General features: G+C 35.2%; 1 protein-coding gene across 1 annotated transcript; it reads left to right on the forward strand.

The window, feature by feature from the left end:
* The first annotated feature begins 2605 nt into the window (after positions 1–2605).
* LOC140801909 (uncharacterized) lies at positions 2606–9086 on the forward strand. The gene is made up of 5 exons (XM_073157277.1): positions 2606–3164; positions 6051–6087; positions 6195–6431; positions 6526–6573; positions 8404–9086. Exons 1-5 carry the CDS (start codon positions 2863–2865, stop codon positions 8881–8883), a joined length of 1104 nt encoding a protein of 367 aa, XP_073013378.1. The 5' UTR covers positions 2606–2862; the 3' UTR covers positions 8884–9086.
* The last annotated feature ends 6048 nt before the right edge of the window (positions 9087–15134 follow it).

Raw genomic sequence — 15134 nt, forward strand, 5'->3', positions numbered from 1 at the left:
CCCTATATTTTATATATTTTATAATTCACACTCCGTCTTTAAAGATCTTGTAACTCGACTCCTTCTTTTCTCCTATAATTCTTATTTAATACTCTGAATTAACTTAGACAGTACAAAAAAATAAATATTCTATTATAATATACAAAATAATTTATAAATATCTAAATTATTCCTATCTTCTTCATCATATTTTTCTCTTCCCAAGGAAAAAGAAGAAAATAAGGAGGAGAAGAAAGGGGAGGGGAGAAGATAAGGAAATGTGGTGGCGACGACAACGACGATGACAGTGATGGTGGCGAAGGTAGGTAGGAAAGATAAGTGTAGGGATATTGAAAATAAAAAAAATGATGAGGATATTTTAGTAATTTATTTGATATTAGTTAGCTAAAATAATATCAGGTGTTAAATGAGAATTATAGAGGAAAACGAATAGTCGAATTATAAAATATTTAAAGATGGAATGTGAATCATAAAATAAATAAAATACAAGGTGCTATTCGTAAAAAGAATTTGGATTTTGGATAGAAGCTATCTAAGCATTATCTGTACATCTACTAAATCAGGTACCAACCAATCCACTTAGAAATTGACAATAAACGCGATTTCCGATATTTGCTAGCTTGCGAAGACAAACCTTAGCCACATAAAAATTCGTTCCTCTCCTCCCCACTTTTAATATAATCCAAAGAGGAGGTCAAGGCTCGAGGTCACCTCAAAATAAGTAAAATAAAAAGAAATTGGGGGGTTTTTTTGTTTAATCCTATAAAAGTCCTATAAAAGCAAGAAAAAAAAAGAAAAAAAAAAAGCTCCCATGGTGGGCCACCACAGCCCACATGCTGCGCTAGTGGTCCCAGATCCCGAGGCATCTCTCTCCCCCCACGTGGGGCCGTACACGTGTCCCTCCGCTCCTCGTCTCCTCCCCCTCTTGGCTCAGAAAGAAATAAAGCAGGAGCAGTGCACGTGCCATGGAAAGTGCTCAGAGGACAGAGAGCAATTGAGTACCGATGGTGTAATAATCCCCACAGGAAACACAAACACGCACACGCTAATCTTTAATCAGATGGTCATGATTAGATCAGATCATGACACCTTACCCTACACCTTTCAAATGGGTTTTTTTTTAATAATTTAATTATATATGAATATTTTGTTATTAGAAAGTAAAATACACAATTTATAAGTCTATTATGATAAATAATAAATTTAAATATAACTAAATTACAGAAAAAAAATCCATTTTAAATTATTTTTTATACGCTTAGCAAAATAGTTTGGATTAGATATTTGTGACCGACTATTTAATTTAATAAATAATTATCAATTCTAAATTTTATTTTTAAAACATCATACTCATTAATTTGTATTTAGGACACTACAAATAACAAAAGACTCATGCAATACTTAGAGTCGGGCCCCACTTGTTAAATGCTGGATTTCTTGACACGTGGCGAGCATCTTATTACACGTTTTCAATTTTTTTTTTCTCGAGGGTGTTAAGATGTTACAGCTGTAACGCAATGTAAAACTAAGTAAATTAATCTCTCATAAAACTAGTTCTCCGGTGGCTTGTGAGCTAAAAAATTAATGAATTTAATGGTGGAGTAGGTTAGAGTTGTTGGAAATTTGTTAAAAAATTCTCTTTTGAAGAATAGATTTGGCAATTAGAAAGGTTAGCTTTGAACTTTCAAATGTTGGGCCTGATCCTTTTTATATTAATGGTCATCACCTTTTTACTAAAATTATAGAGATTTTGATTGATTCCCAAGCAAAGTCTAACAATCACTTTGCACTTTTATGAAATTGACGTTATTTGATGGAGTCTCCCGAACTATTTCAATGTGGACAGATCTATCCGACTCCATCGAAATACATTTGTTTGCAGATCATATGCATACGATGATTATGATCACGTTAAATATGAAATGTATATGACCATAATCGTCAAATGTGTGTAAGATAGGAGCTCCGCTCACATTGAATCCCTAATTTCTTCTCACCGTTGCTTGTGAACTAAGATGTAGATATACTAGCATTCGATACAAAGAATAATTATATATTAATCTATGTCATGTCAAATATCTTATGACAAAAAATCTTACAAGAGTAGTTGCTTTCATATAGCAATTTGGTGCTAGCCTTGCGCGCCGTTCCAATTCGAAGACCTAGTTGTAGCAATAAAATTGTCCTTTTTGTAGACAGCTAACTTATTTGGGGGAGTCTGAATTTATAAGATGTTCGTTAATACATCGATTGCATATATCCGACAACTCTAATCAAGCTTAGAAAAGAGAATATAAAAAAACTATAATTGTATAAAAATTTAATGAATTGGCTTCTTCTTCTTAGGGCTTAGGGGCACATGAAAGCATACACCAGTTTAGGGCATCGAAGAGCTGAATCCCAAGTTCCCAAACTCAATTATTAACTTCTTTCTATTTGTATTTTTTAACTTCTAATCACCCAAGCACTCAACTCCCTTTTTCCTTTCCAAAGCTAAAGAAGAAAAAGAAAAAGAACAAACAAAATCTCCTAATAGAATATAAAGATGAGGGCATAATAGACAATTCCTTCTTTTCCTCCATCTCTCTATCTCCTCTTTTCCTTCGGAAAAATAAAAGTTCTGCATCAAAATTAAAGTACTCTACAGCAACAAGAGAGAGAGAGAGAGAGAGAGAGAGAGAGAAGAAGACGAAGAAGAAGCCACGAATCGATCCTCCATATCCATCTTCCCATTTCTAGTATCTGTCCGCCGTACTCTATCTCCCTCGCTCTCTCAAGCACTAAGAGAGTAGAGAGAGAAACTGGAGAGAGAGAGAGAGAGGGAGAGGAAGAGTTGAGGTGGGGAGGGAGGAGGAGGGGGAGATGGGAGGGGTGACGTCATCAATGGCGGCGAAGATGGCCTTCTTCCCGCCGAATCCCCCGTCGTACGAGCTCGTCACGGAGGAGGCGACGGGCCTCGTGACGCTCAGCCGCTTCCCGCACCGCGAGAACGTCGAGATTCTGCGGCTGCCGACGCGGCGGGGGACGGAGATCGTCGCCATGTACGTCCGAAACCCCATGGCGGCGTCGACCCTGCTTTACTCCCACGGCAACGCCGCCGATCTCGGCCAGATGTACGAGCTCTTCCTCGAGCTCAGCGTCCACCTCCGGGTCAACCTCTTGGGGTACTTGCTTCCTCTCCTTTCCCTCTCTTGTCTTTTTGGCTGTTCTTTCGGCGTTTTGAGTAGGAATTTGAGAATATTATAGTAGGAGAATCTTTTAGTTGGTAGAATTTGGTTGTTAAGCTGTCTGGTTTCTTCTATTTTGGGCGAATTTGGAGGTTTTGATGAAGTTTGATGTAATTCTTTGTTTCGACATTTGAATTTTGTTCAAAGTTGTTTCTTGCTGTACCTTGTCGTTTAATCTGTCGAGTTTCTCTGTTTTGGGCGAATTTGGAGCTCTGGGTGAAATTTGAGGTAATTCTTTGCTTTGACAATTGGGTTTTGCTGAAAAGGGTTGGTTTGGGAGAAGCTTCTGATTGCTCTAGTTCGTTGTTTTAGTTGTTTAATTTTCAGTTTTCCTGTCTTAGGGAATTTGGAGTTTTTGGGTGGAATCTCATGTTGGTCTTTATTTGAGCATTTAGGTGTTGTTAAAAAGCGTTTCTTGATCAGACAGTGGACTTACTTGCTGTGGATCTGCAGTCGGATTTCAGTGCTATGGAGTTCATATGCACATTTTGCTTTCTTTTTCATATCTCTACCTAAATGTGGATTATAGTATTCTAAGTGGGTAGTTGATGTTCGAATAATATCTCTGTATGTTTTGGATCTATAGCTGAAATGTTCTTAGAGTTTGCTTTTGCTGGAATTGGTTGGATAAAAAGTGGAGCTTTGGAGCTCATCAATGTAGATTTGTTATCCGTTAAGTCGTAATCTATTTGCTTCCATCTTTATCCCCTATGTGATTGCTTTCTTGTTCCTGTAAGGAGGAGTTGAATGCCTGCTGCATTTGGCTGTTCGCAATTGGTGTCTGCGGCTGTTAAACTGATTTGCAAGTTGGTTCTCTTAATTTCATTTGGTTGATTTCTTCATTACCGCCAGCTCTTGATGGTAATTAGTTATTTCTGTGAAGGTACTCTTAACTGTCAAATTGTTAGCTGTTTGTCAGTTTTGGGTTTTTTCTAGATCTTGGTGGATTTAGCAATGATCTTCCAATCATGAAAATACTGATTTAGAAGTACTCAAAAGTTGGCAATCATGAAGAAACTTACCGATGCTTAAGTTGCGTGTATATTAAGTTGCTTGAGAGTATTTGCATTGTTATGCACATGATGAGCTTTGTGCCAACTGGAACTAATGAGCCATTCAGAAATATAAAAAAATATCCTTTACAGTTATTTGATTTCAATTTTGTCATCCTCTTCTTGCAGCATTTGGTGCAGTTAGGTTCTAAGAAGGATTTGGAGGATCCAAAACATGTAGACTGTTTCACACTAACTTGCTTTGCATTTTTGTCATTTGAATTCACCAAAAACAATAAGCAGCAATAGGCTAGCTAGAATGCCATGAGTACCTAAGCTCTGGCAGGTATGTCTAAGTTTGGTCAATGAACAAATAGTCTCATAAAGCATTGTATTAATAATGAAAAGGCAGTAATAAACAAAATGGTAAGTCAGTTAATTATTTAAATCCAAAAAGTGGAGATTCATATTGAACCAGGGATTAGAAAAGCTGATATAAACTATAAAACTGGAAGCATGTAATACATATTTATGATGATACAGAAGTAGATGTACTTTGGTGGTTGCCATGGACATCTTTTGACTCGACTCGACTCAACTAACTAACTAAATTGACTTGACTCAACTTAACTCGACTTAACCCATATGGTTGAACCGTAACAAGCTTTGATTGAATAAAGACTCGGAAATTAATGACATCATGGAAAATCTATAATTAGTATGTTACTTATGATGTGTTTTGACAATTGGAAAGAAATGTTAAATTGATGGAGTCAATCTTATGCAAGACATGTCCTTTTGATAAGATGACAAACAATATAACTGACGAGGTTTTGTTCTTCAGGGCGAGGATAGAAAATCATATTGTGAGGGTGCAAGAGATAATCTTATACTTTGTTATAAGTAACGAACTGCAGTTGTTCTGGCATAAAATGTCATAGAAGGACTAAATTGCCTTGGACTCCTTGAGAAGGCCAATTAAGAGAACTACTTAACTTGGATGGATGTTTTGATAAATGAAAACCTTTGTCTGACAAGATGCATACTTGTTAATTGAATCTAAACTTTGTGGGTAGTATACTTAAGTTTAATCAATGCAAATCGATACGTCTTTAATGAATTAATTTGGATCACAAAGGAGAGCTTGAACTGTGAATAGTCTAAATTGAAGTCACATTATCCATGGTTCCATGCAAACTATAACTCTGTAAGTGATCTTGTCAGTTTACTAAAGATGATGATGCATGTAAGAATTAGAGTGCAATATGATTGTTTCATGGTGATGCTAATGGAGTGTTTGATCGTATATGCATCTTTGTAAGTGCTTGATCGTATATGCATCTTTGTAAGTGCTTGATCGTATAATGCTAATGTAGATCTGGGCGGTTGGTTGATGTTCACAATGTCATATGTTTTATTCTTGAGTGGCAAAGATCTTTGCTTTCAATTTTATCATATTTTCCATGTTTGATATTTGTTCATTTAACTGAAAAATCTCGCCTTGTTTTCTGTAAGGCACTGTGACATAGAGGATCTTATACAAAAAGCCATTTCTCTAGAGTCACATTTACTTGTGTAAACTTTATAGATGTTTTAACTGCGACATACCAGACTCTAATGCATCCAAGTATATATATATATATATATATATATATATATATTTATGAGGCATAATAAAAAATGAGTACTCTTCCTGCAAGAAATGTGGTGTGGACTAGATAAATTCTGCAATATGTGTTGCTTATCCTCTGTGGAGACACCATAATTTACATATTAAGGGTTAACTTTTGTTGTATGCTTGCAATTTGATGAACTCTTCATCCCCATGCAGGTATGACTATTCTGGATATGGCCAATCATCTGGAAAGGTTTGTTGAAGTTCTATCTGATCTATTTCTGGTGCCACTCTACAGTCATGTACTGGTTGAGCGTTACTTATATTGTAATAAACCAAATCTTCTCTTTCTACTTTCAGCCAACTGAACAGAACACATATTCTGATATTGAGGCTGCTTACAAGTGCCTCATAGAGAACTATGGTGCTAAGGAAGAAGAGATTATCCTATATGGTCAATCTGTTGGAAGTGGGCCAACTGTGGATCTGGCCACACGCTTGCCTCGCTTACGAGCAGTTGTTTTGCATAGTCCTATATTGTCAGGCTTAAGAGTCATGTATCCTGTGAAACGCACATACTGGTTTGACATCTACAAGGTTAAGACTTCTCTTTAACTTTGAGTCATATGTCTTCTACTTGTTGCATGTCCCATAGGGTTTTATTAAATTCTTGTTTCTATCCTTTTTCCAGAATATCGACAAAATCCCGCTAGTCAATTGTCCTGTTCTGATAATCCATGTAAGTATCTCCATCCTAGCATTCTATGTTCCTCTTGGTATAATACTAAGAAAAATAATAGAAGAGCGATATTACTTGAATATGTTATAACTATTAATGAGTGATAATTAAGCATTTTTTATAAGTTACTTATTGATGTTAGATTGTATTTGCTTGTTATGATCTCATGCTATAAGGCAAGCTTCTAGTTACTAAATAAAGTAGCATGATTTTGTGCCAATGTTCACGTTTTTGGTAAAGCAAAGTTGTTTTATAAGATCAATTTGTTGATAAATATGTATTCTTAATGATTTTCCTCCTTGTTTGACAAAATCTAGTGGCTTTGAAGTCTCAAACCCAATTTGTGTTTATGTTCAATAGTCTCCTCTCAAAATGTATTTGATTAAATCGGAGCTTCTTTGTTAATCTTTGCTGCTTTTAGATTCATGAAATGACCTTCATTTTCATTCCAATGTTCCAGATTGTCTAACTAAAAGTGTTTATGTAAGCTGCTGACTTTGCAACTTTATTTGTAGTCTCATTCATTTGCCTTATTGCCTAATATCTTTAAATTCCAAGTTTCCCTCCTGAAACCTGTGTGACCTCTTTGTCATAGAATTCACGTTTTCATTTCCAATGACCCAAATGTTATTTTTCTCTCTGAAAAAAGAGACTGTTATTTTCAGTATTATTACATAATCATTAGCTCTTGACTCTCTGTTGGAATAGTAACACCCCTTGCCTTTCAACTTGAAACATATAGCTTCAATCAGATGAAGCTCATTAAATATTTTGATATTATTCTGTTGCAGTTTCCTAAGAGAAAAATGGGTCTCTATAAGTCACAATTTGGTTGCTATAATCTGACACTTGAAAACAATTACCAGTAACCATCTTGATGGTTCTTAGCAGCATCAAGTTGTTAGGAACAGTTTGAGTTGTAAATCATGGGATGCATTGAATTTTACAAGATTGTGATTTGCATTTTCAATAGTACAAATTTTGCTAATTTCACTAAGATTAAAAGAATAGAATGTTGTAGAACGCAGTGTACATAACTAGTGATGTAAGAAACTATTGCATTTGGGAATAATCTACTAGCATCATTGATTATGTAGCAAGATTTAATGAAATATAAGATCTTAGTTTAATGATAATAGAATTTGCAGGAAAGATCATATGATAAACTAGAAGAAAGAGAGGACGGGAGATAAGTATGACTTAAGAATTGGCAAACATAAAATATTTATGGAACTTTTAGTTTATGCTTTATATGATTTTCTCCAATTGATGACCCATACCTTTCATTATCTTCTAAAGACACTTCCATACAAAAATCAAGTAACTTCGACAATCTGCAAACTGAATTGCAAAACAAGTACTGTACTACTGTTGTGTTATTTATCAATTTAGCACTTGACTGTTCAATGCATACATTTCTTGAGATTTGAGAGAATTTGTATACTTATGTAGTTGCAGAGTTGATAATTAGATCAGAGCGTATTATGTTCAGAATGCCTTTTTCATGTCCTACAATTAGTTTACCTTTACAAACATGTCGCTATTGCTTAGGGAACATTAAATTCATCTCCCATATATTTATAATGCATTTATCATGGTATCAACTTCAAAATTAAGGATTTCCAAATAGGTATATGATAAGACAATGCAATCTTAGATATTTTATTGGATTTAATTAGTAAATGTTAATGGAAAGTTGGAAACTCTTTGTGTCTGCACTTAAGGTTGATGCATTCTGGGTTCATATAGGCCATCTTCAGATTTCCTTGACACAAAAATGTTTTATGACTTGATACACTACTAATCATCCTTTTCTGTTTTTATCGACAGGGAACCTCAGATGAAGTTGTGAGTTGGTCGCATGGTAAGCAGCTTTGGGAACTTTGCAAGGAGAAATACGAACCACTGTGGCTTAAAGGAGGAAAGCATTGCGACTTGGAACTCTTTCCAGAATATATTAGACATCTTAAGAAGTTCATATCTACAGTCGAAAGATCACCATCCCACAGGAATGCTTGGAGGAAAAGCACAGACCGGTTTGAACCTTCTAGGAGGAGCACTGACTGTTTTGAACCATCGAGGAAGAGCACAGATCGGAGAGACAAATCAAGGCCTAGCATAGAGAAGTTCAGAAGTAATGATTACAGATACAGCAATGTGGAGAAGTTGGACAAACTAAAGTTCTCATTTGACCATATTGAGAAGTCTAGGAGGAGTGTAGATTGCATTGAGAAGTCCAGGAAGAACATGGATCAGCTAGACCGAGGTCGAAAGAGTGTTGACAGGTTGGAAAGACTATGGGCTGGGTAACTTTTGACCTTATACGTAGCTTGGTCATGTTTGGGTAATTGGTTTGTGCATTAATTTATCTTTGCTAATCATGTACTTTGTTTGTGGATGTTACATAAAAGTCTGTTGGCATCGCAAAAGGGGGGAAAGCTAATCGGCAACCAAATGTATTTCTTTGTTACAGTTCAATGGCATCTTTCATGAAAAATCGTTTGCATACTGAATTTTCTTTTATTCTTGAAGTCCAATTCTATTATCCTTAACAAATCTGCATTTTGTTTCTGGATGATATATTTTAGATTGATATCTTTCGACTACAGTGATGTTATGTTGTAATAATTTCTAAGACCTAGGGACTTGAATTTTAAATAGCTAACTCAGAACTTCAGAAATGTGAGATTTGTATACAATGAGAAATAAGGTCAGTGAGCAATATTGTGATAAGCTTTTCTTATTATCTAAAAATTTTTTCCTCTCTTTCCTTTTCAGCAGCAGCAGGAAGCTTTTTTAATTAAATTTTTTTTTTTGGGTGCTCTATTCTTTTGCTTTATAAGTGGCTATTCTTTTGTTGCAAATTAAGAGCTTGATGGATTTATAGGAAGTCTGAAATGGTTGATCAGGTGCTATTCCTAATCTACGTAACTGTAATCTCCATTTGCTATAAAAGAGTGGCATCTCTGTAGTGCTTAAGAACTAGCTAGAATATGAAAATTGTTGATCATTTTGTTGATTATAAATGAAAACATGGCTGAGCTCCACATCCTACAAATTGGACAAAGGGGCTTAAAGATAATTTTCATTTTGTATAGGTAGATAGATCATGGTAGGAAATCTTTCCCATGGCCTAACTTTCGTAAGAGTTTTCAATGGAGGGCTCTATATTTATTATTTAATTAGTATAATATATATATATATATATATATATATATATATATATATATATATATATATATATATATATATATATATATATATATATATATATTTTTAAATCACTTAATAAGTCATCTTAATGTTATTATTTTTTAATAAAAAATATATTATTAGAAAACTCTCATCGATATCTTTATAATAATTCTAATATTTAATAATCTCAGAAATAATTTTAAATTACTATTTTTTTAATTAAAAACATCAAAATTATATTACACAAAATTAAAATAAAATATTTAAAATAACTTAAATAATTTAATATTAGACTTATTTTAAAAATCTTGATGAGAGCATTCTAATAGTGCTATTTTTATTAAAAATTGATTAGCAAAACTAATTATATATTCAATTTAATTATATTATTTAATAAAGGATACAAATGAAATTTAAATTTTTGGATTTAAGCAAAATTGATATTTCTAAGAGTTAAATAGTATTAAAGCTGGGCTCTAAAATTTTAGATGGGGCTCCAAATTTGGAGCTCCACGGTAGCCGACTCCAAATTTGGAGCCCCACCAAGCTCCAAATTTAGAGTTTTGGAGCCCGATTAGAGATGTTTTAAGAACTTCTTGGACTTAGGAGGACAAGCAACTTACCAAATCCTTTTTCACCCACTCCAAGCTTGCCTTCTTGGGCCTTTGAGAAAGGCATAAAGGTTTTTCGTGTTTAAGCCATCGCTGACATGGACACCAGGCAACCTAAAAAGAGTCTTACAAATAAGTTACATAATGATTCTTTCAAGATCTGAATTTATCACATGAAGCAATCCGCACAACCGAGGAAAAATATTCTCCCGTAGTTAGAAAATTACGAAACCAAGTGGGATCGATCCGTAACTTCCTGATCTACGTTTCATATTTACGCCCTTTGCAGATTCGAACTACAACTATGACGAAAATACGATATAGTGCGAATTATAATGGTGGTGATGGGTGGAGTGGATGATAGGATTATGAATGATAATGAAGATGAGGATGAATTGTTGATATTGTTTAAGAGATAATGACAAAGGGGAAAAAGTGGTCAAGATCCCAAGAGGGAAGACTCGACAGACGAGGGAGATTAAAAGTTAGATGAGACATTGCCAACGAAAGAGTTGGCTAGTTGGTGAAGTGGGAGGAGGGAGATTAGGGTAGAGAGACTAGAGAGATGATAGAGGAGAAAAAAAACCAATACTCATTCAGCATAATAATTTTGGCTGCCATCCACACCTTTATAGAAGCTAGCCAACAAGCCAAAATAATAATTATTAACCCTAATTCTAGTGGACTTCCGCCGTTTGCGTTCGAATGCACCCGACCATATTCGAATGCACAAAAATCGTTCTCAATCGATGCAAACCTGATACAAACGTTCCAATCCAATACAAGAGGCAGAGAAGATCTCAACTCCCATTGGAAATGAAGGTGATAACCTCATAGTTAATAGAGATGCAGTCAAAGAAAAGACAAAAGGTAAATGATGATATAACTCATCCAAAGGATAGATAGAACCTTAATAAAGCGAAGCTCCAAATGAAGGTCATGGGCTGACATATTTACTACGCACCCCTCTAGCATCATGATCATTTAAGAATTTGTACACATTTTTAACAAAGTGTCCCATCTAACAAGGTGAAGGTTTAACTTGTCCACACTCTTCTCGCAAAGGAACGTATTAGGAGTCCTAAGATAGGATGAATGTTTCTAGCATGCAGTATTCTTATTGGCAGAGAAATAAATCAAAATGTCATCAGCATAGAGAGATGATTAAGGGACTCCTCTTGACTGTTAGAAAGAGGAAAACTCACAATTAACCTAGATCTAGACACAACATTAAGGAGGCAATATAGAACTTGAGAACAAAGAAAGAATAAATAAGGAGATAATGTGTCTCCTCAGCGAATCCAACAACTTGGGAATAATCCACTCGGTTTGTCATAAATTAAGACGAGTAACTGGGAGAAGAGATGCAGGTAAAAATCCACTCACACCGTTTGCTACGAAAACTCATATAGTTAAGAGTCTAAATGATAGCCTTCTAGCTAAGTCGGTCATAGACTTTTTCTCATTTTAGTTTTACTATTAGCATGAGGAGCTAAATCTACCAATACTAACCGAGTGAGCCAACTCTTGGTGACTAGAATATTATCACCAATATTTTTACCGTGTAATAACCCAAGTAAAGTAAAAAAAAAAATTATGGGCACGACGAGATCAGCCACACTGTGGCCGGCCTCATGCCCATGCAAGCTGCTCACGAGCTTGCATGGTGGGGCGCCACGCGCCCGCGGCCGTTGGCCCCAGCGGGCCCCGACACCGCCGCTACCCCTCCTCCACCGCTTTCTCTCTCTCTCTCTCTCACTCTCGACCACCCTCTCACTCTACTCTCTCTCTATACCGACATCTTCCTTAGAGCCGCCGCCGCCGGTGAGATCTCTCTCTCTCTCTCTCTCTCTCTCTCTCTCTCTTTGCCCGAGGTCGGGTTCGTCGGAGCCGAGCCGCCGGAGAGAGGCCAGCCGCTGGCTAGCTAGCAGCGGCCGGTGCCCTCCCCGCCAGCCCGGGTCTGTACCTCCCTCCTCTTCTTCTCTTCTCTTCTCCTTTTCTTCTTCCTTCTTCTGCTTCCTTTTTCTTCCTTCTTCCTTTCTTCTTCTTCTTCCTCAGATGCTTCTTCTCTTCTTATTTTCTGCAACAGTGCTGGGCCGGCCAAGCCCAGCACTAGTACTAGTGATCCCTTATTTTTTTATTAATTTTTATTATTTATTATTTTAGTTAGGTATTTCTGTCTTAATTAATACAAATATATTTAGACATTATTTATGTTAATACATATTCATCATTATGATTATTGTTAATTATACTTAATTAATAATTAATTAGGTTATAAACTATTACACATAAATATAGGTAATACTTATATTTATTTAGTTAGTTATTTACTTATATGTATATTAGATTAATAGATAGATTTGTAAATTATAATTATTAGATTTATATTCTAATATTCTTATGATATACATTTTAAGTAATTCTCTTAATTTATTATATATTATTATTTTTGTAACAAATAAAATACTAGGCTTATGTATTTATTTATTATTTTATAAAGTAATTTCTAATTAATCAAGATATAATTATAGTTAGGTTTTCATCTATATTTATATTTTTATTTTTATTTGTAATTAAAAATCTAACTAGTTATAAAGATAAGCAGAAATTCTAAAACCTTCTAAATTATTATTTATTACATGAACGAATTTTAATCAGATAAACAGCTAACATTGTACTACTTAAATAATTTCAGATTCCGACCCCCCTGTTCAAGACCCCATGGACTTAGCTATCGAGGCTTGATCGTTGTCGTAGCAACGTGAATGAGTGGTTGTTTGGTAATTATAGTGATGGTGAGTTATCTTATCCCTAGACGTCTTTCTCAAATTATGTTATATTATATATTATGTACATGCATGTTTTGGCCTCCAACATTATTGTATAATTTTATCTAGAGATGATTACAGTCGAGCATATTTTATCATGCATTTGATTATGCAGATCTGGAATATGAGTACATTGGTAATATATATAGAGATGATTAGAGATGATTATACTATTATGATTGTATACCGAGTTGATTTGTAGCATGAGTATGCATGTGATAGATTAGCATGAGTATGTATATGTTGACGATATAGTTGGAGACTATATTGCATCATTTTCTCTTGATTCCTATTCCACCTAAATTTCTGTTATACATTGACTTATTATCATACTGGATATATGCATATGATCTGACATTTAGAAGGAAAACATGAAATGTGATTGATAGGATAGTTGATAAAAAGCGTGAGGATACCCGAGTGGGCGCGAGGGTTAGGACGCGCTTGGTGGATGATTGATCACTTGACATAGTCGCGGTCTTGTTGGCCTTACGTCCGAGGTTGTTAGTTTGTGTGCGCAGCAGACATTTGGACACATGTCATTCGCTAGGGGATATGTGGCGAGTTATCCTTACGAGATTTCTATCAGCTAGAAGGGTGCCTGGTCTGGATGGATGTTGATACCCTTAGTAGATGGCAGGGTATGGTTATATTTGAGATACTCCTTGCGAATGACAGAGTATGCTCAGAGCCTTCGGGCATGATGTTGAGACCAGGTACTGGGTGTTGACTGTGCACAGTGGTCTAATATGATGATATTATATCGAGGTGTCGGTAATGATTGTGATGTTGAGAAATGCATATGATTTCATTATCATTTGGTTACCTAATTATCGAGTGATCAAGATGCATCATATATGGTTGTATTTAATATCATAGCATGGCCATGATCGGCATGCATCTTGTGTCATATTTGAGAGAGAGAGAGTTATGATGATGATATAACATGGAGATTTATTTATACATTATCGAGGATTACATATTTTATTAGTTATGACGTGACATGTTATCTACTGTTCATTTATATTATTGATGATACATTCACATATTCATTCATGGCATGATGCTCTTTTGGCTTCACCGATTCGGGGTAAGGTCTATTCACTAAGCCTTTAGCTCATGACTCTCTTTGTTTTCTCCTTTCCAACAACCCAGGGGAACGAGTGGAGTAGGATACTCCCTTAAAGGCCTTACCAGTGAGTGAGGAGTAGAGTGTGGTTAGTGTTATATGCTAGATGAGTTATCTTATCTGATGTATTAGTGGACATCCTCCAAAATGTGTATGTATTCTTGTCTTACATTTTAGCAGGTGACTTTGTACTTGTATAATTATGTATATACCACTATTGTGTATATGTGGTTGTGAAAAACTCTTGAAGATATGTTGTGGCCTATGTGGGGCCCAAATAGAGTTATCTGTATACTGTTGATAGTTAAACTTGAGTTATTCTTAGTTTAGATATTGTGGATAAAATTATGAGGTTGATATAGGTTTATTTGATTGTTAGTAACCGATCAAATGGTCAGGTGCCATACATGTGCCATGTAGACTCGTGCCATGCACGTATTTAGGGTTTGGGTGTTACATACCGGCCACAAAAAGAGCTTGCTCTGACCTAATTAACCCACTCAAAAAGGTTTCAATATATTAACCAAGATTTTAATTAAGCAAAATCACAAATTTTTTAAGATTATCCTTCTTAGCGATTAGAGTGACATATTTAGACTCATTTTAGAGTTAACAAGAACTCATTTTTTTATCATTCATGAGTCCGAAGAATATAGGCTAAACAAATTGTCAACCCTCTTTAAATACAGAGGCATTCAAACTCCATCAAATTTTAACTAAGATAGTAAGATGGTATAGTCTAGGCTTCACAATATGTGCGTCACCGAATAATTATTCCAAACTAAATACTATTGA

This window comes from Typha latifolia, chromosome 15 (assembly GCF_019914945.1).
Source record: "Typha latifolia isolate L0001 chromosome 15, TyphaL0001v2, whole genome shotgun sequence".
Lineage (NCBI taxonomy): Eukaryota > Viridiplantae > Streptophyta > Magnoliopsida > Poales > Typhaceae > Typha > Typha latifolia.